General features: G+C 38.1%; 3 protein-coding genes and 1 non-coding gene across 9 annotated transcripts; 1 reads left to right on the forward strand and 3 right to left on the reverse strand.

The window, feature by feature from the left end:
* Nucleotides 1-912: 912 nt before the first annotated feature.
* Nucleotides 913-8,317, forward strand: LOC117631046 (pleiotropic drug resistance protein 3-like). 2 transcript variants are annotated; one of them, XM_034363972.1, is made up of 24 exons: nucleotides 913-1,310; nucleotides 1,780-1,903; nucleotides 2,088-2,173; nucleotides 2,280-2,364; nucleotides 2,536-2,695; nucleotides 2,786-2,862; nucleotides 2,968-3,021; nucleotides 3,117-3,207; nucleotides 3,342-3,643; nucleotides 3,729-4,007; nucleotides 4,122-4,435; nucleotides 4,531-4,691; nucleotides 4,776-4,879; nucleotides 5,031-5,184; nucleotides 5,277-5,405; nucleotides 5,503-5,573; nucleotides 5,685-6,017; nucleotides 6,109-6,399; nucleotides 6,501-6,584; nucleotides 6,688-6,821; nucleotides 7,069-7,296; nucleotides 7,383-7,554; nucleotides 7,672-7,926; nucleotides 8,051-8,317. In XM_034363972.1, the coding sequence occupies exons 1-24, from the start codon at nucleotides 928-930 to the stop codon at nucleotides 8,315-8,317; spliced, it is 4,338 nt and encodes a 1,445-aa protein (XP_034219863.1). In that variant the 5' UTR covers nucleotides 913-927. The 2 variants fall into 2 exon arrangements, with proteins under 2 accessions (XP_034219863.1, XP_034219862.1); XM_034363971.1 differs by having other exon boundaries at nucleotides 928-1,310; nucleotides 5,277-5,369; nucleotides 5,458-5,573.
* Nucleotides 8,318-8,565: 248 nt separating this feature from the next.
* On the reverse strand, nucleotides 8,566-11,178 carry LOC117631500 (S-adenosylmethionine synthase 2-like). Of its 2 annotated transcripts, none has more exons than XM_034364699.1 (2): nucleotides 11,003-11,178; nucleotides 8,566-10,044 (listed from the first exon to the last, which is right to left on the reverse strand). In XM_034364699.1, exon 2 carries the CDS (start codon nucleotides 10,033-10,035, stop codon nucleotides 8,863-8,865), a length of 1,173 nt encoding a protein of 390 aa, XP_034220590.1. In that variant the 5' UTR covers nucleotides 10,036-10,044; nucleotides 11,003-11,178; the 3' UTR covers nucleotides 8,566-8,862. The 2 variants fall into 2 exon arrangements, with proteins under 2 accessions (XP_034220590.1, XP_034220591.1); XM_034364700.1 differs by having other exon boundaries at nucleotides 10,991-11,156.
* A 1,296-nt stretch (nucleotides 11,179-12,474) lies between these two features.
* Nucleotides 12,475-12,547, reverse strand: TRNAF-GAA. The gene has a single exon. It is a non-coding gene; the product is annotated as a tRNA-Phe (tRNA).
* Nucleotides 12,548-12,983: 436 nt separating this feature from the next.
* LOC117632364 (E3 ubiquitin-protein ligase ZNF598-like) lies at nucleotides 12,984-17,826 on the reverse strand. Of its 4 annotated transcripts, none has more exons than XM_034365819.1 (8): nucleotides 17,669-17,826; nucleotides 16,673-16,857; nucleotides 16,120-16,422; nucleotides 15,551-15,759; nucleotides 15,412-15,460; nucleotides 15,220-15,309; nucleotides 15,019-15,081; nucleotides 12,984-14,829 (listed from the first exon to the last, which is right to left on the reverse strand). In XM_034365819.1, the coding sequence occupies exons 2-8, from the start codon at nucleotides 16,838-16,840 to the stop codon at nucleotides 13,270-13,272; spliced, it is 2,442 nt and encodes an 813-aa protein (XP_034221710.1). In that variant the 5' UTR covers nucleotides 16,841-16,857; nucleotides 17,669-17,826; the 3' UTR covers nucleotides 12,984-13,269. The 4 variants fall into 4 exon arrangements, with proteins under 4 accessions (XP_034221710.1, XP_034221711.1, XP_034221712.1 ...); XM_034365820.1 differs by having other exon boundaries at nucleotides 17,593-17,826; XM_034365821.1 differs by lacking the exon at nucleotides 17,669-17,826 and having other exon boundaries at nucleotides 16,120-16,382; nucleotides 16,673-16,777.
* Nucleotides 17,827-17,964: the final 138 nt, after the last annotated feature.

Genomic DNA, 17,964 nt, shown 5'->3' on the forward strand with positions numbered 1-17,964 from the left:
TTGGTTGCAGGGCACTCTTTTTTGAGCATTTTACCGCTGATCACGATCTTAGCTGCGGTCTGATGATTTTAAGGTATGGATTATGCTGTGGGGGAGTATGTTTAACTTAATCACTAGGGTTTAGTTTATGGTTTCTGTGGTTTATCTTTTTGTTGGTTCCTGATACTCGAAAAGGGGTCTACTTAACAAAGTTTTACTGCAATCTTTTTCACATAAGAACGTGGTATTTCTGTAAATGGTAATTCATGATCCAGAGACCCAACAGTACCAAAACGGGAAATTAGCAACAAAGAGACAATGACATATCATTGTTATCATGCATATCTTGCCAAGCAAGACAATGTTTCTAAATTAACTTATCTTTGTTCTGGTCAAATTTCTATTGATATAATTAAGTAATGTCGACGTAGTTCAATGTTTTTTTTAATTTCTTGCACAAGAAGGGCAGCGATCAAGGGCCCCATGTATGACCTATTCTTCCTCTATAATCCTAATTTCCCAAGTATTCTTCCCTATTAAGACTCCAATAAATCAGTCAGCTCAATATTTTTATCACATTGACTTGGACCTAGTGGATAACCAACGGAGGAATAACTACTTTTGAGATATGGCAAGTTTGATCCCTGCAAAACTACATCATAGAATGCTTACTTTCCCAGCAATTATGCGATTGATATTTGAATATATTGTGTCAGCCTCTGTGTCTTGATACGTGACATTTACTACAAATTGTGTTGTTTGCCTAAAGTAACATGTTTTCTCACAGAAAGCATTGTCAATTTCCTTGGAGACCAAGAATAAGAATGATGCATCAGCTTACTTCATCAACCTTTATAGTCTTAGTATATATAAATCAACAATTGATCTTGCATATTTACATGTACTTCCACTTAGTTTTTCTTCAAAGTTCTCTCTAACTTAACGACTATGGCTCAGATGGTTGGTAGAGATGAGATAGAGTCACTAAGAATTGAGTTGGAAGAGTTTGGAAGAAGCCTTAGGTTATCATTTCAGAGTCGCTCCTCCAGTTTCCGAGGCAATTCAGTATTGAGTTCTGCCAAAGATGACTCTGATGCTCAATATGCTGAGCAGTGGGCAGCTATTGAGAGATTGCCAACATTTGAACGATTGAAATCATCTTTGTTTGATCAGGGTGAGGATGAAAATGAGGCTGATGGTGAAGGAAAGCGAGTGGTTGATGTTACCAAGCTTCGAGCTCTGGAACGACATCTGTTCATAGAGAAGCTCATCAAACACATTGAGAATGACAACCTTCGTCTCTTGCGTAAAATTAGAAATAGGATTGACAGGTAAGCCTTTTCTTCTCCTTTGCCTCATGGTCATTTATGTATATGTGTAGGAACATAAATATATAACAACGATAAATTCAAATGGAGTTGATGCTGCACTTGCAGGCACTAATTTTAGTGGTACATGCCGTTGATGCCTAGGCAAAGCTTAAATTTCAGACAAGGATGTTGCTATTTATTGGTTTTTACTTACTAAGAAAATGGATGTTGTTCCTAATTTGTTTTCCAATTTTCCGACGCATTGATGCTTCTCTTTCCCTTTTTTCAATGTTTATACTCATATCAGTTCCTCTGTCCAAGCATGTGGTAACTGTGAGCATAGGTTCCACCCCAAAACCAATTGGTCATGGGGCTAGTAGCCCAACTCCTTATAAGCCCTTGCTAGGTTTCTCAACTTTCCAATGTGGGACTCTTTACCTTCACATTCTCACAGTAACTAATATCTTCTTCGGATTCGTACTTCTTGTAGGGTTGGCGTAGAATTGCCCACTGTCGAGGTGAGGTATAAGGATCTGTGTGTGGAAGCAGTGTGTGAGGTGGTTCATGGAAAACCCCTCCCAACTCTATGGAATTCTGTCAAAAGCATGCTTTCTGTAAGTACACATCATGGCCAAGAGTAGTTTTACAACTCAACCATTCACAAAGTCAAACCCATTATTACTGTACAACATTTTATATATAATTTGGACGTGAATTTTTTTTTTGGCACTTCCAAATATGGCAGCTTATAGGTTATATTATATGTTCAACCAGAATTTATTTAAGATTTCTGTACAGGTTTTTGCCAAGTTTCCTGGTTCGAAGTCTCGTGAGGCCACGATAAGCATTATTAAAGACTTTAGGGGTACAATAAAGCCTGGAAGGTAGGCTAGCATACTTCAGTCTACTAAATTTACCTAAGCCAAGTTCGTTAGAATGGTTGTTACCTTGGTGGATTTCTCGTCTTGGTGCTAATTGGTTCTGTTGCAGGTTAACTTTACTGCTTGGCCCCCCAGGATGTGGGAAGACCACCTTTTTAAAGGCGCTATCAGGGAATCTGGACAAATCCCTCAAGGTTTTCTAGTATATCTTTATACTTGCGTATCTTTGTAATGAGTGATGACCCTTTCGAGGACCAAAAACAGCCATTAGTAATGTGGAAGTAGTGCGAAGCTGTGACTTGTGATGCAAATCTTTGTTTTCCTACTTCATAGTTGCTTGTTTTGTCTTACTTTTTCTCGAATAGTGGTCAGGCGAAGTTACCTACAACGGACACAAACTAGGGGAGTTTGTCCCCCAGAAAACTTCAGCTTATATAAGCCAACTCGACGTGCACATTCCTGAGATGACTGTGAGGGAAACACTTGATTTTTCAGCCCGCTGTCAGGGTATTGGAAGCCGAGCTGGTAGGTTTTGTTGAGTTTAAGATAATTGCGGTTTAGTTGTATACAACCTAATGGTGAAGGACAGTGATTTTATGTTTTATGCCTACAAAGATATTATGCTGGAAGTGAGTAAAAGGGAGAAGGAGGCAGGAATTATTCCAGATCCAGATGTAGATACCTACATGAAGGTACTCAAGCTTTACTGATATATTCATTCCATGTTTACGAGATCATGGTATCTTGCAGTTTGTGTTCTTCATCAAGGTTATGCACCCTATTGTTGATTATGACAGGCAATTTCTGTTCAAGGACTGAAAAGAACCCTTCAGACAGACTACATATTGAAGGTCATTCGCCTTCAACAGAGTTGAAGTTAATCTTCTTTCCTATAATCCACACAAATGCTTCTCAGAGTGTTACAATATTTGCCATGGTTTTGCAGATCCTTGGACTTGATATATGTGCTGACACTCTGGTTGGAGATGCCATGAGAAGAGGTATCTCTGGTGGACAAAAGAAGAGACTGACAACAGGTAATGCAAATAGAGACACTGATAGTTATAGAAGGTTATGCAATGTGCTCAAATCCATAACATTCACTGGTTTTACTGGTTACTAACTTCCAACATCCACTTTGACCTACCTGGTGTCAATTAAAACTTTGCAGCGGAGATGATCATTGGTCCCACGAAAGCTTTGTTCATGGATGAAATAACAAATGGCTTGGACAGTTCCACTGCATTCCAGATTGTTGCTTGTCTTCAGCAGCTGGTGCATATAACAGATGCTACTTTACTAGTTTCTCTTCTTCAGCCTGCACCGGAGACCTTTGATCTCTTTGATGACCTTATATTAATGTCAGAAGGGAAGATTGTTTATCATGGTCCGCGGGATCATGTCTTGGAATTTTTTGAGGATTGTGGGTTTAAGTGTCCTGAGAGGAAAGGGGTTGCTGATTTCATTCAAGAGGCAAGTGAATTGCAGCTTATGATGCATTTATTTCCATGCTTTCATTTTTCAAATTAATGCAACAGTTAACATCTTGGTTCTTCAGGTAATCTCTAAAAAGGATCAATCACACTATTGGTACCATGCGGAACCTCACAACTATGTATCCATTGATATGTTCTCAAAAAAATTCAAGACTTCTTCTTTTGGGAAGAAGCTAGATGAAGATCTCATACAGACAGACGATGAGCCTCAAAACCATAAGAATTCTCTTTCCTTTAGTGTGTATTCTCTTTCTAAATGGGAACTCTTTAGAGCTTGTGCATCGAGAGAACTTCTTCTAATGAGGAGGAATTCTTTTATCTATGTGTTCAAGACAGTTCAGGTCATCATTTGTGCTTTTGCATTTACAATTCTTAACTCATTGTTTTGGTGGTAAACACTTTTGTCTGTGTCTAAGGACTTGGGGATTCTGAAGCATAAGACATTTTCACTGCAGCTTATCACCATTGCATTTATTACGATGACTGTATTTTTGAGGACTCGAATGGATGTTGATGTTCTGCATGGTAACTACTACATGGGTGCCTTGTTCTTTGCTCTCATCATACTTCTCGTCGATGGAATTCCTGAGATGTCAATGACGCTTCAAAGACTGGAAGTTTTCTACAAACAGAGAGACCTGTGTTTCTACCCAGCTTGGGCTTATGCAGTTCCTGCAACACTATTAAAAGTTCCTGTTTCATTTGTGGAAGCCCTGGTTTGGACTTCTCTTACTTATTATGTCATTGGATACAGTCCTGAGGCCCAGAGGTGAGTTCAAGTTAAAGGTTTTCTTTTACCACAAGAAATTTCATATTCTGAGTTGTGACTCTGAGCCTTCATCATCATCTGTGATTTTGTTTTAGGTTCTTCTGCCAGTTCTTGCTACTTTTTGCCGTTCACTTAACATCACTATCCATGTTTCGCTTCCTGGCCTCATTCTTTCAGACTATGGTTGCCAGTATGACAGCTGGTAGCTTTGCAATATTGTTTCTCTTGCTATTTAGTGGATTTGTTATCCAAAAACGTAAGATTATTTCCCTCATTCTCCAGTCAATTAAAAAAACAAAGCTGAAATAATTTTTTTAATTAGTTATGTTGTTGCTTGCAGCTTCCATGCCTGCTTGGTTAGAGTGGGGTTTCTGGGTTTCCCCCCTGACATATGGAGAGATAGGCCTCTCTGTAAATGAGTTTCTTTCTCCTCGATGGCAAAAGGTGAGCATATCATTTCATTATTATTAGTTCCCCTAATTTAAGGCAACTGAGACCTAGAAAAGATTTGATCTTATTCTATGGCATTTACAAAAATAATAATCATACTACTCAGACTCAGAGCAAATAGATGCTTTTTGCTTTTTATCTGTAGATGCTATCCACAAACACTACTATTGGGAGAGAAGTACTTGGAAGCCGTGGGCTAAACTTTGATGGATATCTCTACTGGATATCACTTGGTGCCTTATTTGGGTTTTCAATAGTTTTCAGCATCGGATATACCTTGTCATTAAGTTTCTTGAAGTGTAAGCTGATTTTTCTATTATCCTATTTTAAATTCAAGAAGTGGTACTTGAATTGAAACACATTGATTCATCCCATTTTTATTCCCACTCAGCTCCAGGATCATCTCGTGGTATCATTTCACATGAAAAGCTCTTCCAAATTCACAGAGCTGATGACTACCTCAGTGATGCCAATGTAGAAGAAAAGTTGACAAATCATCCTCCTAAAACCACCAATAAAGGTTTCGTAAATTTGTGTTTCTCTTTTTGTTCCTGTTTATTTGTCACATTAATATTCTGCAGCAATTTTACAGTTGCCTTTTTCTTCTCAATTATCAGGCAGGATGGTCTTACCTTTTACTCCCTTGACACTGGTGTTCCAAGATGTGCAATACTATGTTATTCCTTCGGTAACCATGCATATTAAGTGTTCTTTTCCTTAGGGTTCTGGTGGTTGCGGGATCAAAAGCTTTCCACATCACATGATGTTAATCTCCTTCTTTCTTGTATTTGTGTTCCAGGAAACCAGGGAACGTGGATTTAATCAGAAAAAACTCCAGCTTCTGAGTGATGTTACAGGAGCATTTAGTCCTGGTGTTCTTACAGCATTGATGGGTGTCAGTGGAGCTGGGAAAACAACTCTTCTTGATGTTCTGGCAGGCAGAAAGACTAGTGGCTACACTGAAGGAGACATAAAGATTGGTGGGTATCCCAAGGTTCAAGAAACATTTGCTAGGATATTGGGTTACTGTGAGCAGACCGACGTACATTCTCCACAAATCACCGTAGAAGAATCTCTGATCTTTTCTGCTTGGCTGCGTCTGGCGTCTCAGATTGACTCAAAAACAAAAGCTGTAAGACCTATATGTAAAGATATCCAATCAAAGTTTGGCTCTGAATTGATTAGTGAGATACTTTTGTTTAAAGCTGCTGGATTTCTAACAGGAGTTTGTGAATGAAGTCCTTGAGACCATTGAGCTTGATGGGATAAAAGATGCCTTGGTTGGCATACCTGGTGTTAGTGGTCTATCAACTGAGCAGCGTAAGCGGCTTACAATTGCTGTGGAGCTTGTTTCAAACCCCTCCATAATCTTCATGGATGAACCTACAACTGGTTTGGATGCAAGAGCTGCTGCAATAGTCATGCGAGCAGTGAAGAATGTAGCTAATACAGGAAGAACAATTGTATGCACAATTCACCAACCAAATATCGATATATTTGAGGCATTTGATGAGGTAAAACAAATAGGATGTTTACAGATAAAGCTTTGATATTAGAATGCAATTGTCAAACCAAAAAGCTTTTTGTTTGTTAGTAATTTCTCCTTTGAATGTAGCTAATTCTTTTGAAAACTGGAGGACGTATAATCTACTCTGGACCATTGGGCCAGCACTCGAGTAGGGTTATAGAATATTTTCAGGTTAGTCTGCAATAGTTCTGATTTCAGAAGTTCTAGCTGCTTTAAGTAATATAAAGTTTTTAGCTTAGGTTCTTAATCTTTTCATTTATGAATTTTCTTGCAGAGTATTCCTGGTGTTCATAAAATTAGAGATAACTACAATCCAGCAACGTGGATGCTTGAGGTCACTTCTACATCAGCTGAAGCTGAACTTGGTGTTGATTTTGCCCAAATATACAGAAAATCTTCTTTGCATGAGTGAGTACAGTTACCGAAATGAATAGTCCTGGTGTTGAGTAATGTCCAAAAAAAGTTTATTGTTTAAAACATAATGGCAATGCAGAGGAGCCTCGAGCCTCTATCACCTATGAGGATCATAACTGGCATTGGCAGAAGATGTGATCCATCTGCTTGATCCCATCTTTCTAGAATATCAGGAGCATTTAATGGTCTAATTATGACAAGCAGCTGCAATGTGACTCATTTCCTACTATCCCATTTGCAGGAACAATATAGAGCTTGTAAGACAGTTGAGCACCCCACCTCCTGGTTCAAGAGATCTGTATTTTTCTACCCGCTTTTCTCAAAATGGATGGATGCAATTCAAATCTTGTCTATGGAAGCAGAACTTGTCTTATTGGAGGAGTCCTCCATACAACTTGATGCGCATCATGCATACGGTTGTATCATCCATAATTTTTGGGGCATTATTTTGGAACCAAGGACAGCATATGTAAGCCCTCATATCATGTTATTTTTGCCACTCATATCTAATTTGTAAGCCCTCATATCATGTCATTTTCCTTTTCTGTCTTTCAGAACCAACCAGCAAAACTTATTTAACATACTTGGTTCAATGTACGCTGGCGTCATCTTCTTGGGCATAAATAACTGCTCAACAGTTCTGCAATATGTTGCAACAGAGAGAACTGTTATGTATAGGGAGAAATTTGCAGGGATGTACTCTCCATGGGCTTTTTCACTTGCACAGGTACAATTTTCTTAGAAGTATTTATCCATGACTTTAAACTGACAACAAACTTCAATTCAATAAACCTCTCAAATTTTGGTAATTTGTTACTTACACTAATCATTGATATCCTCGTAGGTGGCAGTAGAAGTTCCCTATCTATTTATCCAGGCAGTCATATTTCTGATCATCACATATCCCATGATTGGATATTATGGATCAGCATATAAGGTTTTCTGGTACTTCTATGCTGTGTTTTGTTCATTGATGTACCACAACTACATGGGATTGATGCTCGTGTCGTTGACACCAAACTTCATGATAGCAGCAATTCTATCGTCTGTGTTCTACACGTTATACAATCTGTTTGCCGGTTTTCTGATTCCTAGACCGGTAAGCCTACTCTTTCTCTGCCGAAACCCAAACCAATGACCCTTGTCAAGATTTTTGGAACAAAGTATTTACATAGTAAGTAACATATAGAAAATTGACTTGGGATCCGTTGTTGTTCTTGCAGCAAATTCCTAAATGGTGGATTTGGTTGTATTACCTGACTCCAACATCTTGGTCACTACACGGTTTGCTTACTTCACAATATGGAGACATAAACAAGGAGGTTATAGTATTTGGGGAAAACAAAACAGTGTCTGACTTCTTAAAGGATTACTTTGGGTTTCACCATGATCAGTTGGCTCTGGTTGCAGTGGTTCTCATTGCTTTTCCCATTGCTTTCGCATCCATTTTTGCGTTCTGCATAGGGCGGTTGAACTTCCAGAGGAGGTGAAACCCCCTCTTACCATATATGAGGAAAATGTCATATGCACTAGGTGGCCATCTTTTTGTATGTAAACCTGTCAGTTGGTAATAATGTTCAAAACTATTATAGCCCACTACAAGATATGTTTTAAGTTGTAAGTTTGTAATGTTAGATAAATTATGTCTCTCCTTCCTCTCAGCCATTTGGATGGAATATTTCTAGGCTCTGAGCCAAATTAACGAAGGAACAAGAAATTAAAATTTTAAGAAAACGAGTGGATAAATAATCATAATTTCGTTGTTTACCAAACAAATGTATCAAGACATTGATGTTGCTTTGCAGCTGATGCTTTCTTGCGCACAGCAATCTAATTCAGAAATCAGCCTTTTTACATGTTTTCATCCACTAGACTCAAAATTCAATACATCTTTAATGTGATCCAAACATGCCAAATGGAAATATTTGAAAAGCAAAAAAATAAGGGAAACACAATGACAAGCAAGCAAAAGCGATACTTCTGACTTCGAAAGGAGATTATTGACCAACTGCAGGCAGAGAGAGAAGCACATATTTTACTCTTGAGGCTTTTCCCACTTCAAGGGCTTCACCACTTCCCATGAAAAGTCAGGATCATCTCTACCAAAGTGTCCATAAGCAGCTGTTTTCAAATACCTACCCCTCTTGAGATCCAAATTTATGGCAATCATTCCAGGCCTGAAATCAAAGCTCTCCTTTACTATTTTCAGAATCTCCTTGTCCGGAATCTTTCCGGTGCCATAACTGTCAACAAACACTGATAGTGGCTCAGGAACACCGATGGCATATGAGACCTGCACTATGCACCTGCGAGCAAGACCACCGGCAACAATGCTCTTAGCAGCCTGCCTAACAATGTAGGCACCACTCCTGTCTACCTTGGTAGGGTCCTTGCCAGAGAAGGCACCACCACCATGGGCTCCCCAACCACCATAGGTGTCAATGATGATTTTGCGGCCAGTGAGACCTGCATCACCGTGAGGCCCACCGATGACAAACCGACCTGATGGGTTAAGATGGAAAATAGTCTTCTCATCTAAGTACTTCTCAGGAACAACAGGCTTAATGACATGTTCTTTGAGGTCAGTAGCAATTTCGTCATTAGTAACAGTTTCATCATGCTGAGTAGAAATGAGAACAGTGTGGACACGGATTGGAACCATAGCCCCATGGTCATTGTAGTATTCAACAGTGACTTGTGTTTTGCCATCAGGTCTCAACCATGGCAAGGTCCCATTCTTGCGAACTTCGGTGAGACGGGCACCAAGCTTGGTAGCAAGGACATGGCTTAGAGGCATAAGCTCAGTGGTCTCATCAGTGGCATAACCAAACATGTGACCCTGGTCTCCAGCACCAATTTCCTCAGGCCTCTTGGTGAGGTGGCCATGGACACCCTGAGCGATATCAGGGCTCTGTTGCTCAATGTTAACCAAGACCTTGCAGTTGTCAGCATCAAGGCCAACATGATCTGAAACAAATCCAATCGTACGGCAGGTGTCACGTACAATTTTCTCATAGTCCACTTTGGCTTTGGTTGTAATCTCTCCAAAGACCATGACCATGTTGGTCTTGGTGCAAGTCTCGCAGGCAACTTTGCTGTCGGGATCTTGCTCAAGGCAGGCATCAAGCACTGCATCAGAAATCTGATCACAGAGTTTATCAGGGTGTCCCTCATTCACAGACTCAGAAGTAAACAGGAAAGTGTCCATTTTTACAAGCTGAAAACGAACCGATATTAGAGTTAGTAAGTACCTCAGCATATAAGTCATCTGTAGCTAAGTGACATATAGAGATGCAAAAGTAAATGAATAATCTATATTAAAAGTATGGGAAGAGAGTTTTCATAAAATTTTCCTCCAAAGTAACTACACTAAAGAAAAGGTCATCAGACAAGCTTCAATCACACACCCATTAAAGAAAAAAGCTAAAAACTCTATCAGGAAGAGAATCAGTCCTGTTAACCATAAATTATAGAAATTATCACAAATCTGGACTCAGATCTAGAGAGCTGGAAAGTACCACTCTTCCAGTTCAAGCGATCATAGCTATAGTAATGTAAGCAAGTAAAATTTGTCCACAAAATAAAAAATGAAAGCAAGTAATTGAGTTTGGTGCAAAACTAGGAAAACCATTTAACTACATCACATGACTTTCAAGCAAAGAAACAAGAATACAAAGTCAGACAGAGCTATATCACCATCCACTCTCAAATTCTCAAACCAATCACAAAATTAGGTGCCAAAGACATTAACTTTTGACTCATTTCTCTTCTACGAATATATTCAGATCCATTCACATGTCCTCATTACAAACAAAACAAAGAAATATAACTTCAGAACAAAATTGCCCAACTGCCGAGTTCAAACTGAGCACTCAGGAAAATTATTTAACTCACAAACTAACTTTGCTCATTTCCACTTAAACTTGAAACAGAGACTTCATCACAAACGCATATTGAACACATAACATAAGAGCACACAACAACAATAATAAAAAAAACCCAGAAACTCAATCTCAAAGAAAAAAGAACTCAGCTTTGAAAGTTCAAAAACAATTCAAAAAACAGACAATTCAAGCCGAGTACAAAGCCAAATGAATTGCAGCAAAATTACAAATGAAAAACAAGAAAAGAAAAAGCCTTGCATGGAATTTTTTGGCTCTTACTCTAGTGCTTACTTATTAAGCGAATATCCGAGTCCTGAGGCTGAGCCTTGCGTGTTCAGTGTCTTGGTAGGTACCCGAAAGCTGGAATCTTTGCCACACTGACACACAAGACTCCGGGGCTTTATTTATAGACGGAGGAGGGTCTTGTGGCTTAAATATACAATGACAAATTGGCAAATTGTCACATTGACAAATATATTACTTATTTTTCATATATACTTTTTTCATCTGTGGGAATTGACGGTTAATATTTGTTTTTAGTTATGACGTCTGAGAATGAAGATGATGGCCGTTGGATGAGGATGGATTGAGGGCTGGGATTGAAGGGAGTCGGTGGACTAAAGTGACAGACCGTCTGACTTGGTTTTGATCCTTTACCCATGGAAGTTTGCATTTGCAGCCTCTTTTTTGTTTCACACCTAATTTAGAGAATTGATTCATTATTTAATACTATATTGTATGTGCATGGGGTTGGTGGGTTATTTTGGGGTTCACCAACTCCGGGATGTGAATTTGAGCAAAAACACACATGCTGATCACTAAAAATTATGTAAATTCCATGACACTCTTTGCATGCTGCATGATTGCTCATGTTTATAAATCACAATTTGTATACAAATTAATAAGAGGCGCATTTTATATTAGGAAAATAAATTAATAAAACAACGAGAGGAAATTTTAACTTGATATTTCTTTCAACATCAGAAAAAGAAACTAATAAAACAAAATAACATCAACATAATTGAGGACTTGCTTTTAATTTGATTACTAAATACGCAATGAACTGTATCCGCGTGATAATCTAATGTAAAATCTACTTACTTTGCTTTAAACCTGGGTGGGTAATTAGGTCTAATATTGTAGCCTTAAAGGTGTGGTATGACATAGCTTAGTTGCATAAGAATCAACAAAACACACATATAATCACACAAAAAAGGGCATAAATAATAAACTTAATTACATTTTAAAACTAATAAGATCATGATCATGGGTAGGGTTGTATCATTATTCACCAAGTATTGGAGTCCACGTTGTCTACACATCATGCAAATGCAACTGGTCTCCACCTAACCCCTCCTTTGATTTACACTAAAGGAACAAGAACAAGAAAAAAGATGGCAATGTTAAGTTGGTGGGTTATGGTTGGTCTAATTTGAGCTGGTTCTTGAATATTAGGAGGCATGATGTCACACAAAAAAAAACCATTTTTTAATTGTGATTTTTCTCCACTTCTCTTCTTATACATTCCTTTAATTCATTATTTTCTTTTATTTAATTCGTTCATGCATTTGCTTTCACAATGAAATTAAATACTGGTTTTTATTTTGTCTTTTTTTAAGAAGAAAAAAAAAAAAAGTGATTTTGTTGTGTTTCATGCTGCCGCTGCTCTCACATCACATTCTCTCTGTTTCTCAGCTTTGAGTAATACGACACCAAAGACTGCCGTTTGATAACTAAAGTTAAAATACAAAAAGTAAGGTTTTTGCGGTGAGCGTGGATCGAACACGCGACCTTCAGATCTTCAGTCTGACGCTCTCCCAACTGAGCTATCCCCGCATGCTTGACTTTTATGAACATATAATACTATATAGACTATAGCCGTATGATCAAATATCAAAGGAAAAACATAAAAAAATTCTAAATAAAATTCTGTAGATTCACAAAGTACAACCCAACCCCCATCTCTAGCTGTTTTGGTTTTCAGTTCTTATGAAGAAACTTATTTCTTTCACCATTGAAAAAAAGGAAAAACAACACCAATCAAATAAGTCTCACCTAGATTCAGAATATCAATGGCAGGAGGGGGATTATTTCTTCTAGCTATACTGCTTTATGCCAAGGCTTGAGAAGTCTTTCTGGGGTTTCCAAATCTTATGATGCCAAAACACTTGGCAATACATATATATATTTTGTTTTTTTTCTGATTGCTCATATTCAACTCAAATTATATGTGCAATGCATTCAAAGTGACGCCATTAAATGAATCACAATAAAAATCCAGGCAAGTAAAGCCATTCTTGTCTAACTGTTAATCACAATAAGAAACGCTAATCATCAGTCTATTAGGCATACCCAGAAACAAAAAAGATCATGTCTGTTTCAAGCCCACTTCTAAATAAAATCTGCTGCCACAACTCCATTAACATCTACACTAGTAGCTGCAGAAAACATACAGACCACATATGAAACAGACAATAGCACATTCATACAAAGAGAGATACTCCATCTGGTGCCAGCCCTCATAATTACAAACTGGTAGTTCACTTGGATTAGACAAATTATCGTTTTATATGATCCCTCATGGTCATCTTCACGAGTCTATGACCACCTCCATTTTGCCAAACTCCATGCACTGGCAACCCTTCTGGTGGATCCTTGTCTCCATCTTTTTTTTCTTCACAATCACCAAGTTCTGAAAGTTCAGTAGCATCATTACCAAGGCGGTTTCTGAGAAACTTTGGAGTCTTTTTCCGTTGCTTATTACCTCCTCCCCCAGTTCCCAAATTTTTATTTGAGCTGCCACCAGTTGACTGAAAACCATTTTGACCCGTCAGCATTTGATTTCCTGGAAGTACATCCTCAATTGAAATCTTTGATTTTCCTTTGGCAGAATGAATAGCATCCTTCAACAAGATTGCTGCATCTTCTACTCGAGGTTTATGATTTGATTGCAAATTCCTCACAGGGTTGATAGGACAATCTGGCAAAGCATATTTTGAACTGCTAATTCCATTATCTTCACACTTTTCCTTTCCTTTCTTGGAACTTTTGCTCCTTGACTTGCTGCTGCCATTACACAAATTGATTTCATGAGAACCACTGCTCTTCATATTAAAATTGTAAGTCTCAACAAGCTCTCTTTGCTTCTCAGCATCAGGACAGAGTCTAGCTAGCTCAAGAACCAGATGTGACAGGCCAAACTGGTAGACATAGGCAAGATATTCCTCCGTGTTAATTATATCCTTGCGGTACTCTGCAGATATTTCTTTAAATGCAGAGAATTTGTTCTCATCAGATTCTAAAGCATCACGGATTTTTTCCACAAGAGACTTGTTGACAGTGTGTACATCTCGAACCCTTGGTAATCTCAGACTACTTGCAGGTTCTTTATTTGTTTGAGTAGCAGAAACAGAAGGAAAATCAGAGTTCAAAGAACCACTCTTGATAAGGTTTGGAGGTGAAGAAGAGTGGGTGACCTTGCCGGTTCCAGTTGAATTTCTTGAACTAGCAAAATTGGATGATACAAACCCAGTAGTTACAGCTTGTCTAACTGGAGCAGTCTTACTTGGGGAAAATACAGGAGAGCTAGATGATGACATGAGCCCAGAGGCCGAAGAGGGTTTTTTCTGGTGAGAACTACTGGCAGATGATTTAGGTTGTCGATTTGTGGTGGACCAAGATCGAGAAGAATTCAGGACTGTTACTTTGTTAAGCCGACGTATGCGAGAAGCCATTGTATTACCACTCAATCCTTCTGAACCATTTCTAAATCGCCTGTCACTTTGAGCCACCGGAAGTGGAGGGAAGGCTGATTCTTGTTGTAGTTCATTCCGGGAGTTTTCTCTTAATTCATGAGAGCATCTTGAAGATGGCTCAGATTCTGCAGTAGCCAATGACTCAAAAGAACCAACAATAGTTTCAAGTTCGTTTGTTTCTTGGCGAATAAAAACTTCTTGGGTACTAGAGGATGTATTATGACACCTTTCCACAGTGGTTGTATCAAGGCTAGCTTGAAGGGCCAAGGAAAGTTGATTGTCTGCAGCATCAAAATGAGAACCATGTCCTCTACCATGAAGTTCTTGCTCATTACTTCTCCTAAACCGGAAGCTCACTGGTATCTGCTTTTAATAAAGAATAAGCAAGCACAAAATTAAATCTGTATCATATAAGATCTATGAAAAAATGAGGATGCAAGTGGATACAGAAGATGGCTCTAAAAAACCTATAATGGAATGGACACAACAAAGAAAGTAAGGGGAAAAAAACTAAGAGCGATAACTGCCACATCAACTATATCACATACAAACCTGAAGAGCAATATTACGCCTAGAGCGAGACATGTTCCCTCCATGTTCCTTGGCATTATGCCTCTGCAGATATAAACTCAAGTGAGCATAACCTCAACATAACATGGCAAGAAAAATCAACTATATGTTTGCCTTATATTCAAGAGCTAACAACAGAAAAGAGATGGATAAAGACCAATTTGATATGCACCAAAATATCACCTTTATCTCAGACTCAGTTGCAAAAACAACAAACTTTTTTGTTAGGCAGTCCTCATCCTTGCATAAGAAATGTGCTTGAGAAAAATGATTCTGCAAAATAGGATATCATGTCAACTGAGAAGCCAATCTCAATGATGAATTTGTACTTGCAAAGCATGAATAATAACCAGTTGGGAACGGAAAATAATTTACCTCCAAGTCATCATACTTATTATAGTATTCATACTGTCCTGGATGCTGCCTGCATTTAAAATGTAGTGGATGTAAGTTTGCTAAAACTTACCTTCACATAAACAGAACAGGTTACCTTTGCATAAACAGAACATGTTACCTTTGGCACATATGGCAAGTATAATGGTCGGTAGACATATGCATGTACAGCTCGTTATCTCCATAAAATGGATTTTTACAAAAATCACACATAGGATGTCCATTAAATCCACCTCTTTCAGTCTCACTACCATCTACCTCTGAATCGCCTGTCTCTGTATGCCGATCCAATTGTGCTTTAGTATATAACTTTTGCTCACAGATAAATATCTGTAGTAAAATTTGAAGTCAGAGACATCAGGGTGAAAATACGAATTATCAGCATCAAGGTTCATGCTTCATGCTTCCAAATGAGAGAAGAATTCGGCAAGATTTCAGAAAAAAAGTGTATAAACCCTTAAAGCATCAATATATAACCAAAAAATGGAAAATATAGCAATGTTTATATGATATCTCATGTCTGTCTTACAAAAGAGTGATCACTATTATATCATGTAGTGCGTTATCATACAAGATCTACAGGAAAAATGCCTATGCTCAAAGCCTCAGTGTATCATTCTCTCAGAAGTACAACATTATGAGATACAACAATTATACATCATCATATAGTGTCATCTAAATGTTTCTCACCTTCCTACTCCCCAAACACAGACTGCACATGAACAGCCCATGAAGATGGAATAAATGATTTTTCAGCAGCTCAACATTTTTAAACTCCCCTTTTCTCTTTGACCCTTCACTCCTTAGTTCATTTATCTTATCACAAACGCCACACGATAGCCTGCACATGGCCTTTATCATCTTGTAGTGATCAGGATCATCAAAAAATGCTTGTGTTCCTTCATGATACCAGTACAGTCCAACTTGACCTTCCATTGGATCAGCTGGGAAAACTGAAAAGTCATTAATCATCCTTGTATAGTTGCCTAAAGCCTGGGGAAAAAGAAATTGTAGGAGCAAGAAAAATTTCAAAAAAACAAGAAAAATAGAGGTAATTATACATACTAACTTGTCATATATTCTATCAATAATTGTACATCATTACTCATCCTCATCCTCTATATTCTTAATAAGAAACCATCCTGGGTTGTATTGGATCTAACAAGATAGATGAAAAATACATGTTAATATGTCTGACAGTTCAATTCTACCAAAGCAAAAATAACATTTTGCAATGCCTAACCTTCGAGACAAAGACGATTCTAGATTCACTCTTGCAGATGCAGCAATGGGAGTCTCCACATATAAAACGGAGCCGGATAATGCAGGTGGAGCAGACCTCACGATGGCCACAGGGGCCATATGCTACCCATTGAAGTGTCTCCGCACAAACAGCACAGCTATCATCCATTGTATCTCTTCTCTCTTCTGCAAAACAGAATTTATTGGGTAAAACATTAGCCGCAAAGCCAAAAATGATGTCATTTCCACAAAGAAAAGACATCATGTGCTTCCACAAAACAAGAAGAATAAAGCACCCAAGTACTTGAACAAACATCCACTCAGCAAGTAACATCTTGGTCTGTTTGGATGAGGAAAAATAACTCAGAATTTAACTAAACATCGGGAATTTAAGAGGAGAAATTGACAATTCCTCTGTTTGGCAACTTAAGCACGGAATTTATTAAATGACATGCGGAAAAAATCGTGGAAATTGGGGCATCAAATTCCCAAGTTTAATTTCCACCGAAATAGGCATCATTTCACAATTTCCACAATGTTATTTACAAAATTCGACTTACATAAATCCAAACACTGAAATTTTCAATTGCCAAAAATTGAAATGATGGAAAACTAAATTCTGTCATTTTAGAATTCCATGTAAATTTCAATTCCTTCATCCAAACGGTAAACTACAGAATGGCCTAACATATCAAAACAGATTGTTGAAGCATCCTTCACAATGTTCTTATCTTACATGTGCACTGCAAGAGTTTTTTTTGTGCATACAGATAGGTACAAAACAATGAATGCATTTGCGTACAAAAATGACCAAAATAAAACCCATTAATCCCTCATGCATATCAAGAAAAATTACAACACATTACTCCTTTACATACCTAGCTAGATCACACATAGTGCTATATGAAAAGCTAGACTTACGAAAAAAGCTCTAAGTAACTCAATCAAACAGTGAGAGAGATTGAGCTGGGCCGAGGGTTCCTGAGAAGGAAATTACCAAACAAATACTGAAGATTTTGTCGCACAATCCTTTCGTTTTCTCAGCAAACAAACACGGATCCAGATGCAAACGGCAGAGAGTAAAGAAAGACTACTGCAAGTGACGTCGTATTGGCTTGCGATGAACAATCGATGCACTGTTTTTTATTTTTATATTTTATACATAAAATAAACCAATCTATGGCCCAGTATAGACGCAAAGCCAAAAATGATGCCATTATATCTTAACAGTATAGCCGGACGGCTATACTCAAAAATATAATATCAATTATAGCCCCGGCTATACTTTATTCA

The sequence above is a fragment of the Prunus dulcis genome, chromosome 6 (genome assembly GCF_902201215.1).
Source record: "Prunus dulcis chromosome 6, ALMONDv2, whole genome shotgun sequence".
NCBI classification, from domain to species: domain Eukaryota; kingdom Viridiplantae; phylum Streptophyta; class Magnoliopsida; order Rosales; family Rosaceae; genus Prunus; species Prunus dulcis.

Excerpts from the sequence above, each read along its gene's own strand:
- LOC117631046 (XM_034363971.1), top strand. The coding sequence starts at position 928 with ATGGCTCAGATGGTTGGTAGAGATGAGATAGAGTCACTAAGAATTGAG. Across the intron at positions 2,365-2,535 it reads ATCTGGACAAATCCCTCAAG|TGGTCAGGCGAAGTTACCTA; the intron begins GTTTTCTAGTAT and ends TTTCTCGAATAG. Across the intron at positions 6,018-6,108 it reads TTGACTCAAAAACAAAAGCT|GAGTTTGTGAATGAAGTCCT; the intron begins GTAAGACCTATA and ends GATTTCTAACAG.
- LOC117632364 (XM_034365819.1), bottom strand. The coding sequence starts at position 16,840 with ATGGATGATAGCTGTGCTGTTTGTGCGGAGACACTTCAATGGGTAGCA. Across the intron at positions 16,423-16,672 it reads GAATCGTCTTTGTCTCGAAG|GCTTTAGGCAACTATACAAG; the intron begins GTTAGGCATTGC and ends CTTTTTCCCCAG. Across the intron at positions 14,830-15,018 it reads GGCGTAATATTGCTCTTCAG|ATACCAGTGAGCTTCCGGTT; the intron begins GTTTGTATGTGA and ends TATTAAAAGCAG.
- LOC117631500 (XM_034364699.1), bottom strand. The coding sequence starts at position 10,035 with ATGGACACTTTCCTGTTTACTTCTGAGTCTGTGAATGAGGGACACCCT.